General features: G+C 40.3%; 1 protein-coding gene across 6 annotated transcripts in view; it reads right to left on the bottom strand.

Moving 5' to 3' along the window:
• The window catches only part of CMTR1 (cap methyltransferase 1), a 60,054-nt gene that overhangs the window by 6,066 nt on the left and 32,680 nt on the right, over positions 1 to 21,308 (bottom strand). For 3 of the 6 annotated variants that reach the window (XM_032648505.1, XM_032648503.1, XM_032648506.1), the window contains 6 exons: positions 4,468 to 4,524; positions 3,612 to 3,669; positions 3,030 to 3,098; positions 1,914 to 2,045; positions 886 to 1,008; positions 114 to 205 (listed from right to left, as the gene is read on the bottom strand). In XM_032648505.1, the coding sequence (XP_032504396.1) occupies positions 114 to 205; positions 886 to 1,008; positions 1,914 to 2,045; positions 3,030 to 3,098; positions 3,612 to 3,669; positions 4,468 to 4,524 (531 nt within the window). Of the gene's footprint in view, positions 1 to 113; positions 206 to 340; positions 1,009 to 1,913; positions 2,112 to 3,029; positions 3,099 to 3,611; positions 3,670 to 4,467; positions 4,525 to 21,308 lie in introns of all 6 variants that reach the window. The other 3 variants (XR_004352179.1, XM_032648502.1, XM_032648504.1) reach the window with 3 other exon arrangements.

The raw sequence follows: 21,308 nt of genomic DNA, 5'->3' as shown, positions 1-21,308 counted from the left end.
GATCCTCTTAAGCAGAGAAAGCCTGGGAGAGGCCTAAGCCACAGAGGCTGCCGCCACAGAGCTGCCCTGGCCCACCCCGGCCCACCTTCCCTCCCCCAGGGCCCAGGTCAGACCGTTGGTTAAAGTGCTGCTCCCGCACGTCGCTGCCATTCAGCACAAGGACATCGAGGATGTGGATGGCACTAATCTTCCGCTGGGCCTTCCCCTAGAAGGACAAGTACACTGCCCACCCTGCCAGGAATTGGCCTGGGGCTCACTCTGCCCACTGTGGCACGCTGGCCTCCATTCTACACATAGCCGGGGGAAGGGGAGGGCTCTAAACACAGGATATTTCTCTCACCTCCCTCCCAGTTGATTCTCAGCACCAGCCTGGCCCATACTTCTGAGAAGACAGAGGCCTGAGGTGATGGGTGATGAGCCCCCTTGAATCTCAAACCCAGTGAGGCTGCCGCCATGGTGCTCCAGCAGGACCTGGCTTCCCACTCTGGCCAACTGTTCCCACTGACTGTTCTGAAAGTTATCTGTATGGCTGTAATACCCAAAGCTCATGGGAAATAACAAGTTGCTTCTTTCCCAAGGAATCCTTGGTCAATAACAATCAGCAGCTAAAAAATATGCAGCAGGTTCACCAGGGACTTTGCTACACAGAGATGATCAAGATCTCCTAAACATAAGGAGACTGTGGTCCTCCCTACCTGAATATGCCATGGCTTAGAGCAACTACTCGAGGAGGAGGAACAATTACAAAGCATTCGCCAGGCCCTGGGCCCTCTCAGGCACCACATACACATAACCCAGTTAACTCAGGGGGCATGGGGGCGAAGGGACAGGCCCAGCTCTTCCCCAGATGGCAGAGCCATACACGTGAGCAGAACCACCTCTAACCTCCCCTTTCAGCTCATGGACAATCTCCACAGAGAGCAGAGTGTCCCGGGGTAGCTCTGTCTTCAGGTCCAGCTTGACCCAGCGGTCTGACTGGCGGCCATCCCATGTGTAGATCTGAGACTTCTATGGGCAGAGAGAAAGGGCCAGGTCAGGCAGACAAAGACATTGAGTGGTGAGAAGCTCAGCTCTCAAAAGGGCTTTTAGTTGGTGGCTACAAGCTGATGGGGCTGGGAAATGCCAGAAGAAAAGGTCTCAGAGAGATTAGTCAGTTATACTTCGTACACTATAATGACAGTGTTGTCCTCCACTGCCTCAGTGGAAGAGGAGAGCTCTGACTCTGTCCCACTGGGAGGGAACAGGCTCAGGGCACTATTCAAGAGGCCTGAGTTCATGATCAGAGGCCCTCAAGAAAGATCCAGCTTGGTGTATGTCTGAAGTGGGTTTGGTGAAGGGTCCGGAGAGCAGAGCAGAGCAGAGAGAAAGTAAAAAAAGATAAAGTGTGAGAGGACACAGAGAAAGTAAGTGAGGAAGAAGAGATAAAACTATAAAGACAACTCAGAGTGAAAAGAAAGAGCAATGAGGACTTTACCCAATTAAGATATAGAACTGCCAAGGTTTTCCCTCACCTCATTTTAGACTCCGAAGACAGGGGATGACATGGGATGGTGGTGGTGTTGCAAAGAAATAGCTGCATGGGCTCAAGCCAGCTTAGCCTACTGACCATCCTGCTAGCCTAGGAAGCTCCACATCACAAGAAAGGAGGCAGTGTTCCCTTTAGCGATACATGGAGGTGAATAAGCAAATACATGGATAAATGAAAGATAGAAAGAATGAATGAATGATATTTGGCTAACTTAGAGGAAGAAAGGAAGTGAAGTTTCAAGAAATACCTTCCCTGCGGTCAAAGCTCCAGCTCCCTGGTGCCAAGAGAATGTGCACCAAGTGTGGCAGGCAGCTGTCCAGATTCCCACAGACAGACAGCAAGCTTCCACCACCCAAGCTGGGTAGGAAGCCAGCTGCAGACTTACCCCCAGGCCGATGAGGAACTTCTGCTCACTGCCAGACACCATGCAGCGGTAGTCGAGCACTGGGCGGATCTTCTCCAGGGTTTTGGAAGTAAGCAGCGTGGGCTTATAGCTGAAGATGTCGATCTCAGTGCCCTGCAGCCCCGGGTCAGAGAAAACACGGCTGGGTTGGGGGAAGGGACAGGCGCTCAGTACGGGTGCCTGGGGGGTGGGGGGTGGGGCAGGTAGTTAGGGCAAGCTGGGGGAGGGGAGGGACAGGAAGCACTTGCTGTCTGAAACATGCCCCCTGCTCTACCTACACATGCACTAACTGGGATCTAATTCTGTCTGCTTGGAGTGTTCCTTTAGGACCTATTAGGAGAGCCTGGGAAAGGAAAGAACACCGAGTCCCCAGAGTACAGATCGATTTACCAGAGCTATAAGGAAATGTCACCAGAATATAAAAGCCTCCCCTTCACTAAAACTGAAGGCAAAGACTTACAAGCAGTTGGTTTGAAAGCAGCTAAGTAACCTCTCTACCCATTCAGAAAAATTTACATGTGCTATTTTTTTTTTTTGAGGCCATCTTGAACCTCATTCTCCAGTCCCTAACCAGCACAATGGCCCATGATCTGGGCCAGATTTAAATAAAGCCCAGGGAAAAGCTGGAAGTCAGGTGGTAGGAAAACACAGGGCAGAAGAATTCTGAGGACCACTCACCTGAAACAGAACAGGAAGTCTAAGTTTAGGCCAGCTCTACTGTGAGCTCTCCTGGCAGCCCCTACTGGCCCTCTGACCAGCTCCCCAGCCTAAGATCATCCCATATTCATGTCTCCCCTGCAGGCACACTCACAGGACCCTAAACTTGCCAGGGAGTGAGAGCCAGCACCACCCTTTGGGCAGCGGGAATGCTGAACAGAACACATCTCGGGCCAAGAATCTTCAGGCAGCCTGATGGGCTCCCAGGGAACTCAACACCCTACACCAAAAATTCCCATCTGTGGTGGCCTCAGCCCAGCCCCTGGGAACCCATGTGGTACCTGCACAAGCCCTCTGGAGGCCAGGCATCTGGGGGTCTCAGTGATACTACATCTAATTAGGCCTCTCTAACTTTTTATTTTCACCAGATACCAAGCTTACCTGGATTAGCTCGAAGAACTTAGATTTTGGGTCTGTGGAAGAAGGAGCAACTCTAGCCTGGTCTGGGATCTAAAACAAGACAGCAAAGAGCTGTGGTTTTCAAACGCATTTTTGACCAAGGCTGTGTGTGAGTTTACGTAGGCAAGGGCATAGGCTCAGGCTGGGCAAGAGGAAATGGCACACAACAAAGGAAGCTGGGGTGGGGTGGGAGTGGAGTTGGCTAATTCAGTCACTGCTCCCTTTCAGGCCCTGTGGTAGCACACCCCAAAGGCCACTTACCTTTCTCTGGGGCTCTCTGTGGTCAGTGTTGCTACCCAGGGCCACCAGCAGGAAAATGAGGCCTGTTTACCCACCACCCTTGTCCTTGCTAACCAGCCTGCAGGGCTAAACGAGCAGTGAAAGGGCCAAGGAGGTTACTCCCAACAATGCTGAGACATCCAATTCTGGAGTGCTGTGAGGGTAGGCAGATCTCTTCATTGGGGCAGGTGCGGGGAACCCTAAGATGACCGGGTTGGGAGTCAGTCCCATTCTTCTTTAAAGTTTCCCTGCCCTGGAGCAAAAACAGGCTGGGGAGACACTCACCCCCCAAAGCCGGAGGCACTCTTTCCGGATCTCTGCCTGCCGAGGCTCACTCAGTGTCCTGGGAAAATGAAGCCAGTAAATGACTAAAACCTCAAAGGCATACAAGGAGTGTGCCCCCTGCGCACCCATCAGAACCCCAGAGAGAGGACGTCAGTGTGTACATGCACATACGAGGCCAAGTTGCCATTACCCAGGGTGCTTATAAGACTCCCATGTCTCTGTCTCTTGGAGACAGGAGCTCAGATATACACAAAACGAGATGACCTCCTTGTCCCACCACGAAGGGAAGGGAGGAGACCACCCTCCTGACCACCCTGGATGTCAGGGTCCCCACACACCCTTCTTCCAATTACCCATCGGCACATGCTGGCTCCTCTGACAAAGGCCACATTGAGTCCATCCCAGTGGATGTCACCACATCCCAGAAAGCTGAATTAACTTATGCTCACCCCCTGCCAGAGGTTTTCCTTGACCAGTCCTACATCTCCTCTGTTGATCACTCTTTTACTCTGTGTCCCCTGAACATTAGATGTTCTACGCGTGCTATGCCACTCTACATCCTCTGATGCACTGTTAACAACTGTATCCTTTTTTCCTGTATCCTTCCTGTTAACAACTGTATCCTTTTTTCCTGTATCCTTTTCCTGGGTTACCCTTGTCTGTCCAAAGACAACATAATCTTTGAGGGCAAGGTTCATGCCATATGCTTCTTTGGCTACAGCAAAGTATGAGATTTTAAAAAGTAGGTATTTTTAAGTGTTTGTGTAAATGAAATAAACAAAGAGCTCAGGAGGAGGAACAAAACATAAAGATCTTCCCTTGAAATAGGTGAATTCTGGAAAGGGGCAACACTCACGTGTCTTGAACAAAGGCATGGATTTTGGCCAGAGCTTTGATCTGCAGACTACAATGGCTAGAAGAAAAAAAATGATTTTATCTCAGAAGGATTACCAAAAAAGACAGCCAATAGACATCAGGACAGAGAAGTTTAGCCAGAGCAGTGGCCATCTATGTTTGAGGGAGGGGCTAGAGAGTCAAAAGAGAAACCCCTTGACCATACCCTTAAGGTACCTGATAAAGGCTTAGGGTAAAGCAGAAGAACTGAGTCAAACCCTCCAGACACTCAGATCCCAAGTCCAGCTAAAAGGAAGGTTCTGATAGCATCCTTAAAAATTTGAAAGCAGTAGTGAATTGATTCTTTTTTTTTAAAGAATCTTAGTTTTGCAGGATCTTAGTTCCCCAACCAGGGATCGAAACTGTGCCCCCTGCAGTGGAAGCGTGGAATCCTAACCACCGGACGACCAGGGAATTCTCTGAACTGATTCTAAATAAAGCAACAATAGAACGCAGACCCAGTTCAACTACACACTAAACTGACTTACCTGCACCAACAGCTGCCCTTTCTACTTTAGGCTCCATGACTCTTTTAGACACAACGTCTGGCTTTTAATTTTAAAAGTGATACGTGATAAAGCAAGATGTGACCCACTGACAAGATGGAAAACAGTCCAATAGAACAAGACCCAGAGGTGATCCAAATGTTGGAATTATCAGACAGGACCTTTAAAATAACTGTGAAAAACATGTTAAAGAATCTAGTGGAAAAGGTATAACATGCATAAAAGATGGAGAATATTGGCAGAGATATAAAAACTGTATTTTGGGGACTTCCTTAATGGTGCAGTGGTTAAGACTCCATGCTCCCAATGCAGGGGGCCCAGGTCCGATCCCTAGCCAAGGAACTAGATCCCACATGCATGCACAACTAAGAGTTTGCATGCCACAACTCAGGAGCCCACATGCCGCAACTAAGGAGCCCATATGCCACAACTGAGGAGCCCACCTGCCACAACCAAAGGAGCCCACATGCCGCAACTAAGGAGGCCATGAGCCGCAACTAAGACCCGGCACAACCAAATAAATTAATTAAAATAAATAAATAATAAAAACTGTATTTTTAAAAAGCAAATAAAAACTCTAGAAATGAAAAGTATATTAGCAATAAATGTCTTTTTACTTATTTAATTTACTGACGTATAGTTGATTTACAATATTATGTTAGTTGCAGGTATACAACATAGTGATTCAAAATTTTAATATACTACACTCTATTTAAAGTTATAAAATATTGGCTATATATCCTTGTAGCTTACATATTGTACACATAGTAGTTTGTACCTGTTAATCCCCTACCCCTATCTTGCCCCTCCCCTCCTCCCTCTCCCCACTGGCAACCACTAGTTTGTTCCCCTAAATCTGTGAGTCTGTTTATTATTCATTCATTTATTTTTTAGATTCCACATATAAGTGATAACATACAGTATTTGTCTTTCTGTCTGACTGATTTCACTAAGGTCCATCACTCTAGGTCCATCCATATTGTTGCAAATGGCAGAATTTCATTCTTTTTATGACTGAGTAATAAATATTCCATTGTGTGTGTATCTCTCTCTCTCTCTCTCTCTCTCTCTCTCTCTCTCTATATATATATATATATATATATATATATCACATCTTCTTTATCCATTCAGCTGTTGATGGACACTTAGGTTGCTTCCATATCTTGGCTGTTATAAATAATGCTGCTATGAACAGTGGGATGCAATCTTTTCAAATTAGTGTTTGTTTTCTCCGTATAAATACCCAGGAGTGGAACTGCTGGATCACATGCTGGATCAGTTTTTTGAGGAACCTCCACACTGTTTTCCACAGTAGCTGCACCAATTTACATTCTCGCCAACAGTGTAGTAGGGTTTCCTTTTCTCCACATCCTCACCAACATTTGTTGTTTGATGATGGCCATTCTGACAAATGCAAGGTGATCTCATTTGATTTGCATTTCTCTGATTATTAGTGATACTGAGCACCTTTTCATATGCCTGTTGGCCATCTGTATGTCTTCCTTGGGAAAATGTCCATTCAGGTCTTCTGCCCATTTTTTTAATTGGATGGTTTGTTTTTATTGATATTTGAATTATATGAACTGTTTCCATATTTTGGATATTAACCTTTTATCAGTCACATCGTTTGCAAATATTTTCTCCCATTCGGTAGGTTGTCTTTTCATTTTGTTGGTTTCCTTTGCTGTGCAAAAGCTTTTAAGTTTAATTAGGTGGAATTTCTTTATTTTTGTTTCCTTTGCCTTAGGACCTGATCCTCCCCCAAATTTCTATACTTTATGTCAAAGAGTGTTCTGCCCTTGTTTTCTTCTAGTTTTATGGCTTCTGGTCTTACATGGGTCTTTCATCCATTTTGAGTTTAATTTTGTACATAGTGTGAGAAAATGTTCTAATTTCATTCTCTTACATATAGCTGACCAGTTTCCCCAGCACCACTTATTGAAAAGACTGTCTTTTCTCCATTGTATATTCTTGCATATTCTTGCTTTGTCATAGATTAACTGACAAAATATAAAGGGAAAATCTAGAAAGCAGTCAGAGAAAAAAGGACACATGACATACAGAGAAACAATGATAAGAATAATGGCTGACTTCTCATCAAGAACAAGAAAGGCAGAGAATAGTGGAACAATATCTTTAAAGTGCTGAAAGAAAAATGCCTCAAATTCTAAATTCAATGAAAATATCCTTCGAAAGAGAAATAAATGTATTTTCAAAAGACAAAAGCTGAAGGAATTACTCTCCAACAGACTTGCACTAAAAAAGTAATTCTAAAAGAAATTCTTTAGGCTTAAGGGAAATATTCCATTTATGTATATACCACATTTTCTTTATCCATTCACTTGTCAATGGACATTTAGGTTGTTTCCAAATCTTGGTTATTGTGAGTAATGCTGCAGTGAACATTGGTGGTGGGGAGGGGCGCTCATATCTTTTTGTGATCCTAATTTCAGTTCTTTTGGATAAATACTCAGAAGTAGAATTGCTGGATCATATGGTAGTTCTGTTTTTTTCTTTATTGCACTGACTAGTTCCTCCAGTATAATATTGAATTGAAGGGTGAAAACAGACATCTTTGCCTTATTCTTGATTTTAAGTATAAAGTATTTAACCATTAAGTATGATGTCAGCTGTAGGTAGGTTTTTTGTAGATGTCCTTTACCAGACTGACAAAGTTTTCTTTTATTCCTAGTTTGCTCAGAGTTTTTAATCATGAATGGATGTTTAATTTTGTCAAATAGTCTTTCTGTATCTATAAAAATTATTATATTATTTTTCTTCTTTATTCCTTTAATACAGTGAGGTACAATGAATGATTTTCAAAAGGTATACAGATCTTGCATTTTTAGATAAACTCCAGTTGGTCACGAGTATCACATATATATTGCTAAATCTGATTTACTAACATTTTATTAAGGATTTTTATGTCTATGTTCATGAGGGGTGTTAATCTATAAATCTGTAATCTTTTGAAGTTTTTGTCTTGTTTAAATATCTATATATTTAAATGCTATAAATGTCCCTTTATTAATCCCTTTTTAATTCCTTTAAATATATATATATATATAAAGGAATATATATTTATCTAGTCATCTGTCAATGGACATTAAAAGGCATATAAATTGGAAAGGAAAGCATACAATTATTTATTTGCAGAAGACATGGTTATATATGTAAAAAATCTTAATGAATCTACCAAACTACTAGAACTAATAAGTAAATTAAGCATTCACACAAAATACGTAGTCAATATACAAAAATCAATTGTATTTCCATATACTAGCAATGAACAATTAGAAAAGGAAATTTTTAAAACACAATTTACAATCGCATCCAAACCCATAAAATTCTTAGAAATAAATTTAACAAAAGATGTATAACACCTCTATACTGAAAACTATAAAACTGCTGAGAAACATTAAAGAACCTAAATAAATGGTTATTTTTTGGTTCATTTATAGGGAGATTCAATATTGTTAAGATGTTAATTCTTCCCCAAATTGACCTATAAATTTAATGTAATCTCCATCAAAAATCCAGCAGGCCTACTGTAGAAATTGAAAAGCTGATCCTAAAATTTATATGGAAATGAAAAACAAAACAAAAATAACACCTGGACTAGCTAATACAATCTTGAAAAAGAAGAACAAAGATTGAGAACATATACTATCTGATCTCAAGATGACTTTTTTCAATGTATAGTCATCAAGAAAACATAACAAAGGACAGACAAACAGATTAATGGAAACAAAACAGAGTGCCCTGGATAAAATCACACATATACAGTCAAATAATTTTCAACAAGGGTGCCAAAGCAATTAAATGGGAAAAGGAAAAGTATTTTCAACAAATGGTGCTAGAACTGGATATTTTTAAGGAAAAAAAGAACTTTGACCACTACATCATACCATATACAAAAATTAATTTCAGATGGATTATGGACCTAAACATATAAGCTAAAACTATAAAATTTCTAGATGAAAGCTGGAGAATATTTTCATGTCTTTAGTATACGTGAAAATTTTTTAGAGAAAACAAAAATCACCAACAAAAAGAAAAAACTGATAAACTGGATTTCAGCAGCAAAATTTAAAACTTCTAGGCAATTGAACTGAAAAGGAAGAAATAAAATTATCTCAGTTCGCAGATGACAGACCTTTTATGCAAAAAACCCTGAAGATTCCACAATAAACTGTTATAATAATCAAATTTCAGCTAACTTGCAGGATACAAAATCAACAGACAAAAATCAGTCACATCTCTATACACTAACAATGAACAATCTGAAAATGAAATCATCAACTCTATCTACAATAGCATCAAAAACAATAAAATACTGAGGAATAAATTAAATCAAGGAAGTGAAAGACGTACACTGAAAGCTACATAACACTGCTGAACAAAATGAAAAGAGACATAAATAAATGGAAGGGCATGCTGTGTTCATGGACTGGAAGACTTAATATTGTTAACATGACAATACTACCTGAAGCAATCTACAGATTCAGTACAATCCGTATCAAAATCCCAATGGCAGTTTCTGCAGAAATAGAAAAATCCATCCTAGAAATCATATGGAAACTCAGAGGACCCCAAATAGCCAAAACAATACTGCAAATGACGAACAAAGCTGGGGACCTCATATATCCTGAATTCAAAAAAACTTACTACAACACTGCAGTGAAACAGTGTGGTACTGGTATCAAGACCAATGGAACAGAATAGAGAGCTCAGAAATAAACCCTCACATATATGATCAAATGATTTTCAACAAGAGTGCCAAGGCATTCCATGGGGAATGGATAGTCTTTTCAACAAATGGTGCTGGGAAAACTGGATATCCACATGCAAAAGAATAAAGTTAGACTCTTACTTTACACCATCTATAAAAATCAATTCAAAATGGATCAAAGACCTAAACATAAGAGCTAAACCTATGAAACTCTCAGAAGAAAACACAGGGAAAAGCTTCATGACACTGGATTTAGGAATGGACTTGAAGCATAGGCAGTAAAAGAAAAAAACAGATAAAATGGACTACATCAAAATTTAAAACTTCTGTGCATCAAAGGACACAATCAATATAATAAAAAACAACCCACGGAATGCGAAAAAATATTTTCAAATCATATATCTGATTAACAGATTAATACCCAGAATGTATAAAGAACTATAACACAACAACAAAAATCAAACAAACCAATTTAAAAATGGGCAGGGCTTCCCTGGTGGCGCAGTGGTTAAGAATCTGCCTGCCAATGCAGGGGACACGGGTTCGATCCTAAGCCTGTGAAGATCCCACATCCCGCAGAGCAACTAAGCCTGTGCACCACAACTACTGAGACCACATGCCTCAACTACTGAAGCCCGCACGCCTAGAGCCTCTGCTCTACAACAAGAGAAGCCACTACAATGAGAAGCCCATGCACCACAACGAAGAGTAGCCCCCGCTCACCACAGCTAGAGAAAGCCCACACACAGCAACGAAGACCCAATGCAGCCAAAAATAAATAAATACAATAAATTTATAAAAAAAGAAAAAAAATGGGCAAAGGGAGGTGTGGCCACGATGGCAGAGTAGGAAGACCCTGAGCTCACCTCTTCACATGGGACACCAAAATTACAATTATTTAGAGAGCAACTGGCTATAAGAACAACCTGAAGACTACCAGAAGAGATTTTCTAGCTATAAAGAAGAAACCACAATGAGATGGGTAGGAGGGGTGGAGATGTGGTATAGTCAAGACCCACACCCCTGGGTAGGTAACTCACAAATGGAAGGATAATCACAACTGCCCAGGTTCTCCCCAAGGACTGAGGCATCTGAGCCCTGGATTGGATTCCCCAGCCCAGGGGCTTTGTACCAGGAAGATGAGCCCCATAATATCTGGCTTTGAAGGCCAGCGGGGCTTACTTACAAGAGAGCTGGAGGGCTGTAGGAGAAGAGACTCCACTCTTAAAGGGCACATGAAAATTCTCACATACTCCCAGCACTCAGGCAGTAATTGTAAAGGAGGCTGCGTGAGACCCACTTGGTGATCTTGGAGAGTCTCCCAGAGAGACAGGAGGCCACTGGGACTCCTCTTGGGGACACAGATGCTGGCAACAGCCATTCTGGGGGAGCTTATTCTACCATGAGGACAGTGGTGTGTGCAAGTGCCATTTTGGTGTCCTCCCTCTACCAATTAGTGCTGGGGGCTTGCCCACCCACCAATGGGCTAGCACCAGTCCTGAGAGCCCCCCCACAGCCCCTTTTGACAGCTGCCCTAGGACTCAGCCCCATCCACAAGCAGCCAGCACCAGCCTCTGGTCCCCCAGGGCCCCACAGCCACCACCCCAGGATCAGGCCCCACCCACCAGAGGGTCAGCACCAGCCCCAGGACCCTCCTGGGACAGGCAGTCAGCCACAATGGGACCCAGCCCCGCCCACTAGCGAGCTGGTAACTACCACACAAGGTAGGGCCTGGCAGCCAACTGGGTCAGGGGCCAGCCCCACCTAACAGCACACCCACAATAATCAACCCTGCCACAACCGAAGGGCCCATGCAGCCCATAGCCCTAGAGCCCACACCTCTGGTAACCAGGGAGGAGTGTGTTGCTGGGCCCCATACGACATCTCCTATATAAGTCCACTTCTCCAAGGTTGGGAAACGTAACCAACCTACCTAATACGTAGAAATAAACAGAGAATCAGGCAAAGTGAGGAATATATCCCAAGTGAAGACATAAGACAAAACCCCAGAAGAATTAAGCGAGGTGGAGATAAGCAATCTACCCAATCAAGGGTTCAAAGTAATAATCATAAGGAAGCTTAATGAACTCGGTGAATGGATGAACACAGTAAGAAGTTTAACAAAGACTTAAAAAATATAAAGAAGAGGGCTTCCCTGGTGGCGCAGTGGTTGAGTGTCCGCCTGCCGATGCAGGGGACGCGGGTTCGTGCCCCGGTCCGGGAAGATCCCGCATGCCGCGGAGCGGCTGGGCCCGTGAGCCATGGCCGCTGAGCCTGCGCGTCCGGAGCCCGCGCTCCGCAACGGGAGGGGCCACAACAGTGAGAGGCCCGTGTACCAAAAAAAAAAAAAAAAAAAAAAAAATATAAAGAAGAATCAAACGGAGCTGAAGAATATAATAACTTAAATAAAAAACACACTAGAAGGAATCAGCAGTGTATTAGATGATACAGAGAAACAGATAAGTGAACTGGAAGACAGAATAGTATAAATCACCTAAGCTGAAAAAAGAATTTTAAAAAATGAGGACAGTTTAAGAGAACTCTGGGGCAACATCAATCATACTAACATTTGCATTATGGAGGTCCCAGAAGGAAAAAAGAGAGAAATGGGGGCAGAGAACTTATTTGAGGAGAAAATAGCTGAAAACTTCCCTAACCTAGGAAAGAAAACAGACATCCAGGAAACACAGAAGTCCAGGCAACACAGAGAGTCCCAAACAAGATGAACCCAAAGAGGTCAACACCAAGACCCACTATAATTAAAATGGCAAAAGTTAAAAGATAAAGACAGAATCTTAAAAGCTGCAAGAGAAGGACAACTAGTTACATACATGGGAACTCCCGTAAGACTGTCAGCTGACTTTTCAACAGAAAATTTGCAGACCATAAGGGAGTGGCATAATATATTCAAAGTGATGAAAGGGAAAAAAAAATCTACAACCGAGAATACTCTACCTTCCAAGAACATCATTCAGATTTGAAGGAGAGATAAAGATTTTTATAAACAAGCAAAAGCTGAGAGAGTTTAGCAACACTAAACCAGCTTTACAATAAATGTTTAAAGGGACTTCTCAAAGCAGAAAAGGCCACAACTATAAATACGAAAATTAAAAAAGGAAAAATCCCATTGATAAAGGCAGATATACAGTAAAGTTAGCAAATCAGCCACTTATAAAGCTATTAGGAAGGGTTAAAGTCAAAAATAGTAAAATAATTTATATCCACAATAAGTAGTTAAGGGACACACAGACAGAAGTACATAAAATATGATGTCAAAAATGTTAAACGTGGGAGGGGGAAGAGGAAGTACAAATGCAAGGTTTTTAGAACGCATTCAAACGTAAGAGATTGTCAACTTAATAATCACTTATATATACATAGATTCTTATGTATTAACCTCACAGTAACCACAAACCAAAACCTTTTATAAATACACACACAAATGAGAAAGGAATCCAAACATAACACTAAAGACAGTCATCAAATCACAAGGTAAGAGAGCAAAAGAAAAAGGAACCTTTCTTTTTCAAAAGAAAAAGAACTACAAAAACAACCAGAAAACAGTGAACAAAATGGCAATAAGTACATACCTATCAATAATTACTTTAAATGCAAATGAACTAAATGCTCCAATCAAAAGACATGCAGTGGCTGAATGGATAAAAAAACAAGACCCACATATATGCTTCCTGTAAGACTCACTTCAGATCTAAAGACACACAGAGACTGAACGTGAGGGGATGGAAAAGACACTCCATGCAAATGGAAACTAAAAGAAAGCTGGGGTAGCTATACCCATATCAGACAAAATAGACTCTAAAACAAAAACTGTAACAAGAGACAGAGAAGAACATTATACAATGATAAAGGGATCAATCCAACAAGAAGATATAACAATTGTAAATATATATGCATACAACACAGGAGCACCTAAATACATACAGCAAATATTAACAAACATAAAGGGAGATATTGACAGTAACACAATAGCAGTAGGGGATTTTAGCACCCCACTTACATCAATGGACAGATCATCCAGAAAGAAAATCAATAGGGAAACATTGGCCTTATATAACACATTAGACCAGACTGACTCAAGATATATACATAGAACATTCCATCCAAAAGCAGTAGAATACACATTATTTTCAAGTACACATGAAACATTCTCAGAATGGATCACATGCTAGGCCACAAACCAAGTCTCAATAAATTTATAAAGACTGAAATCATACCAAGCATTGTTTCCAACCACAAGGTATGAAACTGGAAATCAACTACAAGAAAAAAACTGCAAAAAACAAACATGTGGAGGCTAAACAGTATGCTACTAAACAACTAATGGGTCACTGAAGAAATCAAAGAGGAAATAAAAAAATACCTAAAGTCAAATGAAAATGGAAACACAATGATCCAAAAACCTATGGGACACAGCAAAAGCAGTTCTAAGGGGGAAATTTATAGCAATACAAGCCTACCTCAGGAAATAAGAAAAATATCAAACAATCTAACTGTACACGTCCTTTATGAACTAGAGAAAGAAGAAGAAACAAAACCCAAAGTTAGTAGAAGGAAAGGAAGATCAGAGCAGAAAGAAATGAAATAGAGGCTGAAGAAAACAACGGAAAAGATCAATGAAACTAAAAGCTGGTTCTTTGAAAAGATAAACAAAATTCATAAACTTTTAGCCAAATTCATCAAGAAAAAAAGAGAGAGGGCCCAGAAAAATAAAATCAGAATGAAAGAGAAGTCACAACCAACATCACAGAAATACAAAGGAAATTTAAAAATTACTACAATTATACTGACAACCTAGGAAAAATGGATAAATTCCTAGAAATATACAATCTCTTAAGACTGAATTAAGAAGAAATAGAATCCATTGAATGAATGGATAATGAAAATGTGGTATATATATATATATATATATATATAATGGAATATTACTCAGCCATTAAAACGAATGAAATAATGCCATTTGCAGCAACACAGATGGACCTAGAGATTATCATACTAAGTGAAGTATGTCAGAAAGAGAAAGACAAATGCCATATGATATTACTTATATGTGGAATCTAAAATATGACACAAATGAACATATCTATGAAACAAAAACTGACTCACAGACATAGAGAACAGACTTGTGGTTGCCGGGGGGCGGGGGGAGTGTGGAGGGAGGGAGAAGGATTGGGAGTTTGCGATTAGCAGGTGCAAACTATCATATATAGGATGGATAAACAACAAGGTTCTACTGTATAGCAAAGGGAAATATATTCAATATCCTATGATAAACCATAGTGGAAAAGAATATGAAAAAGAATATATATATATGTGTAACTGAGTCACTTTACTGTATAGCAGAAATTAAACACAACACTGTAAATCAACTATACTTCAATAAAATTTTTTAAAAGAGAAGAAACAGAAAATATGAACAGAGTGATTACCAATGATAAAACTGAATCAGTGAAAACAAACAAACAAAAAACCTCCCAACAAACAAAAGTCCAGGACCAGACAGCTTCACAGGTGAATTCTAACAAACATTTAAAGAAGAGTTAATACCTATCTTTCTCAAACTACTCTAAAAAACGGAAGAGAAAGGAATGCTTCTGAACTCATTCTACTAGGCCAGCATCACCCTGCTACCAAAACCAAAGACACCACAAAAAAAGAAAATTACAGGCTAAATATCACTTATAAACACAGATGTAAAAATCCTCAACAAAATATTAGCAAACTGAACTCAACAATACTTTTAAAAGATTAAGACCAGGGCTTCCCTGGTGGTGCAGTGGTTGAGAATCTGCCTGCTAATGCAGGGGACATGGGTTCGAGCCCTGGTCTGGGAGGATCCCACATGCTGTGGAGCAACTGGGCCCGTGAGCCACAACTACTGAGCCTGCGCATCTGGAGCCTGTGCTCCGCAACGAGAGGCCGCGATAGTGACAGGCCCGCGCACCGCGATGAAGAGTGGCCCCCACTTGCCACAACTAGAGAAAGCCCTCGCACAGAAACGAAGACCCAACACAGCAAAAATAAATAAATTAATTAATAAACTCCTACCCCCAACATCTTAAAAAAAAAAAGATTAAGACCATGATCAAATGGAATTTATCCCAGGGGTGCAAGGATGGTTCAATATCTGCAAATCAATCAACATAATACACCACATCAACAAACTGAATAAAAATCATATGATCATCTCCATAGATACAGAAAAAGTTTTTGACAAAACTCAACATCCATTTATGATGAAAAAAACTCTCAACAAAGTTGGTAGAGAGAACATATCTCAACATAATAAAGGCCATAGATGACAAACCTACAGCCGACATCCTACCCAACAGTGAAAAGCCGTAAATCTTTCCTCTAAGATCAGGAACAAGACAAGAGTGCCCACTCTCGCCACTTTTATTCAACATCATCGTATTGGAAGTCCTAGCCACAGCAATCACACAAGAAAAAGAAATAAAAGTTATCCAAATTGGACAGGAAGAAGTAAAATTGTTACTGTTTGCAGATGATATGATACTATATACAGAAAATCCTACAGATGCCACCAAAATGTTATTAGAATAAATGAACTCAGTAAAGCTGTAGGATACAAAATTAATATACTGAAATCTGTTGCATTTCTATATACTAACAACAAACTATCAGAAAGAGAAATTAAGAAAACAATACCATTTACAACTGCATTGAAAAGATAAAATACCTACAAATAAATCTAACCAAGGAGGTAAAAAGACGTGTACTCAGAAAACTGTAAGACATTGATTCATTCAAGAAACTGAAGATAACAAAACCAAATGAAAAGATATACTTTCCATTTGGCTGGAAGAATATTGGATTGGAAGAATGGATTCCAATGGGTTGGAAGAATATTGTTAAAATGACCATACTACCCAAGGCAATCTACAGAGTCTGTGCAATCCTTAACAAAATACCAATGGCATTTTTCACAGAACTAGAACAAATAATTCTAAAATTTGTGTGAAACCGTAAAAGACCACAAATATCCAAAACAACCTTCAGAAGAAGAACAAAGCTAGAGGTGTAACACTCCCTAATTTCAAACTAGGGAAATAGGGTCAATTAATCTATGACCATGGCGGCAAGAATATACAATGGGGAAAAAACAGCCTCTTCAATAAACAGTGTTGGGAAAACTGGATAGCTATATGCCAAAGAATCAAACTGGCCTTTCTCACTCCATACACAAAAATAAACTCAAAATAGATTAAAGACTTAAATATAAGTAAGACTTGAAACCATAAAACTTCCAGAAGAAAACACAGGTAGTATGCTCTTTGACATCAGTCTTAGCAATTTTTTTTTTGATATGTCTCCTTAGGCAAGGAAAACAAAAATAAACAAATGGCACTACATCAAAAGCTAAAAGGCTTTTGCACAGCAATGGGAGGGAGATATTTGCAAACAATATATCTGATAAGGGGTTATAATCCAAAATATACAAAGAACTCATACAACTCAACATCAAAAAAAAAAAACACCTAGATGAATGGATAAAGAAGATGTGGTGTATATATATACACAATGGAATATACTCAACTATAAAAAAAGAACAATGCCATTTGCAGCAACATGGATGGACTCAGAGATTATCATACTAAGTAAGTCAAAGACAAATATCATACTATATCACTTATATGTGGAATCTAAAAAAATTATGCATACATACTTGTTTACAAAACAGACTAACAGAAACAGACTCACAGACACTGAAAACAAATTTATGGTTACCCAAGAGGGAAGAGATAAATTAGGAGTTTGGGATTATCAAATATAAACTATATAAAATAAATAAGTAACAAGGTCCTACTGTATAACACAGGGAACTATATTCAATATCTTATAATAAACTATAATGGAAAAGAATCTGAAAAATAATACACGTTTTATGTATATATAAAACTGAATCACTTTGCTGTACAGCAGAAACTAACACAACATTGTAAATCAACTATACTTCAATTTTAAAAAAAAAACACCTGATTAAAAAATGGGCCGAGGATCTGAATAGACATTTTTCTGTGGAAGACATACAGATGGACAAGAGACACATGAAAAGATCATCACTAATCATCAAGAAAATGCAAATCAAAACCACAATGAGATATCACCTCCCCGTCAGAATAGCTGTTATCAAAAAGACAACAAATAACAAGTGTTGGCGAGGATATGGAGAAAAAGGAACATTCGTGCACTATTGGTAGGAATGTAAATTGGTACAGCCACTATGGAAAGCAGTATGGAGGCTCCTCAAAATATTAAAAATAGAACTACCACATGATCTAGCAATTCCACTCTGGCTATTTTTCTGAGGAAAACATAAATGCTAATTCAAAAAGATATATGCACCCCTATGTTCACTGCAGCATTATTTACAATAGCCAATATACAGAAGCAACGTAAGTGTCCATCAACAGATGAATGAAGAAGATGTGGTATATATATACAAAGGAATATTACTCAGCCATAAAAAAGAATGAAATCTTGCCATTTGCAACAACATGGATGGACCTACAGAGTATTATGCTAAGTAAAATAAGTCAGAGAAAGATAAATACTGTATGACTTCACTTATGTGGAATTAAAAAAAAATGAACAAACAGAACAGAACAGAAATAGACTCACAGATACAGAGAACAAACTGGTGGTTGCCAGAAGGGAGGGGAGTGGGGGGGGGATGAGTGAAATCAGAGAGGGAGTTTAAGAGGTACAAACTTCCAGTTATAAAATAAATAAGTCACAAGATGCAATGTACAGCACAGAGAATATAGTAAATAATAACTTTTTAAGGTGACAGATGGTAACTAGACTTCAGTGACCATTTTGTAATGTATAAAAATATCAAATCACTATGTTGTACACCTAAAACTAATATGATATCGTAAGTCAATTATACTTCAATAAAAAATAAAATTTTAAAAATAAAAATGGGCAAAGGACTTGAATAGACATTTCTCCAAAGAAGATATACAAACAGCCAATTTGCATATGAAAACATACTCAACATCATTACTCATTAGGGAAACGCAAACCAAAACTACAATGACCAGTTCAGACCTATTAGGATGGCTGAAGTGTTGGAGAAGATATGAAGAAATTGGAACCCTGGTGCATTGCCGGTGAGAACGTAAAATGGTACAGCAATCCCACTTCCAGAGGTATATCCAGACAAACTGAAAGCAGGGACACAAACAGTTACTGTGAACACCAATATTCACGGAAGTATTACTCTCAATAGCTAAAATGTGGGGAAAACCCAAATGTCCATCATCAGCTGAATGGATAAACAAAATGTGGTATGTACATATAATGAATTATTAATTAGCCTTTAAAAAGGAATGAAATTCTGACACGTTACAACATGATCAATCTTGCAAACATTATGCTAAGTGAAATAGCCAGACACAAAACGACAATTATTGTATGAATGCACTTATATGAGGTACCTGCAATAAGCAAATTCACAGAGATAGAAAGGGGAATGGGGGATAAGGGGAATGGGAGTTACTGTTTCATAGGTAGAGAGTTTCTGCTTTGGATGGTTAAAAAGTTCTGGAAGGGCTTCCCTGGTGGCACAGCGGTTGAGAGCCCATCTGCCGATGCAGGGGACACGGGTTCGGGACACGGGTTCGGGACACGGGTTCGTGCCCCGGTCTGGGAAGATCCCACATGCCGCGAAGCAGCTAGGCCCATAAGCCATGGCCACTGAGCCTGCGCGTCCGGAGCCTGTGCTCCGCAGCAGGAGAGGCCACAACGGTGAGAGGCCCGCATACCGCAAAAAAAAAAAAAAAGTTCTGGAAATGCATCGTGGTGATGGTTGCACAACAATGTGAATATACTTAATGCCACTGAATTATACATTTTAATAAGGGTTAAAATGATAAATGTTATGTGTATATTTGTTTATTTATTTATTTATTTATTTTTGGCTGTGTTGGGTCTTCATTGCTGTGTGCGAGCTTTCTCTAGTTGCAGTGAGCGGCGGCTACTCTTCATTGCGGTGTGCAGGCTTCTCGTTGTGGCTTCTCTTGTTGCAGAGCATGGGCTCTAGGCGCTCAGGCTTCATTAGTTGTGGCATGTAGGCTCAGTAGTTGTGCCTTGCGGGCTCTAGAGCTCAGGCTCAGTAGTTGTGGTGCATGGGCTTAGTTGTTCCATGGCATGTGGGATCTTCCCAGGCCAGGGCTCGAACCTGTGTCCCCTGCATTGGCAGGCAGATTCTTAACCAGTGTGACACCAGGGAAGCCACCTGTTATGTATATTTTACAATTAAAAAAAGGACTCAGGGCTTCCCTGGTGGCACAGTGGTTGAGAGTCCGCCTGCTGATGCAGGGGACACAGGTTCGTGCCCCAGTCTGGGAGGATCCCACATGCCGCGGAGCGGCTAGGCCCGTGAGCCATGGCCGCTGGGCCTGTGCTCTGCAACAGGAGAGGCCACAACAGTAAGAGGCCCATGGACTGCAAAAAAAAAAAAAAAAAAAAAAAAAAAAGACTCAAAAATTTTTTTAACTTCTGCTTATCAAAAGACACCATTAAGAAAATGAATAGGCAAACCACAGATTGGGAAAAGATATTCACAACACACCAGACTTGCATTCAGAATATATAAATAATTCCAACAACTTAATAAAAATGCAAATCAATTTACAGGTTGCTTAAACACTCTGTGCAGTTGGGAGCATTGAGAAGTCCAGTTTTGCCATGCATCCACACACACCCGTATCAGATGTCAGTGTGGCTCAACAAAAAGAAGTCCAATTATTCAACATAGTTCTGGAATATTTAGCCACAGCAATCAGAGAAGAAAAAGAAATAAAAGGAATCCAAATCGGAAAAGAAGAAGTAAAGCTGTCACTGTTTGCAGATGACATGATACTATACATAGAGAATCCTAAAGATGCTACCAGAAAACTACTAGAGCTAATCAATGAATTTGGTAAAGTAGCAGGATACAAAATTAATGCACAGAAATCTCTTGTATTCCTATACACTAATGATGAAAAATCTGAAAGAGAAATTAAGGAAACACTCCCATTTACCACTGCAACAAAAAGAATAAAATACCTAGGAATAAACCTACCTAAGGAGACAAAAGACCTGTATGCAGAAAACTATAAGACACTGATGAAAGAAATTAAAGATGATACAAACAGGTGGAGAGATATACCATGTTCTTGGATTGGAAGAATCAACATTGTGAAAATGACTATACTACCCAAAGCAATCTACAGATTCAATGCAATCCCTATCAAACTACTAACGGCATTTTTCACAGAACTAGAACAAAAAATTTCACAATTTGTATGGAAACACAAAAGACCCCAAATAGCCAAAGCAATCTTGAGAAAGAAAAACAGAGCTGGAGGAATCAGGCTCCTGGACTTCAGACTGTACTACAAAGCTACAGTAATCAAGACAGTATGGGACTTCCCTCATGGCACAGTGGTTAAGAATCTGCCTCCCAATGCAGGGGACACGGGTTTGAGCCCTGGTCCGGGAAGATCCCACATGCTGCGGAGCAACTAAGCCTGT

Source organism: Phocoena sinus, chromosome 11 (genome assembly GCF_008692025.1).
Source record: "Phocoena sinus isolate mPhoSin1 chromosome 11, mPhoSin1.pri, whole genome shotgun sequence".
Classification (NCBI taxonomy): domain Eukaryota; kingdom Metazoa; phylum Chordata; class Mammalia; order Artiodactyla; family Phocoenidae; genus Phocoena; species Phocoena sinus.
Note: the sequence above shows the minus strand (reverse complement) of the source record. Positions and strands in the feature narration are given on the sequence as shown.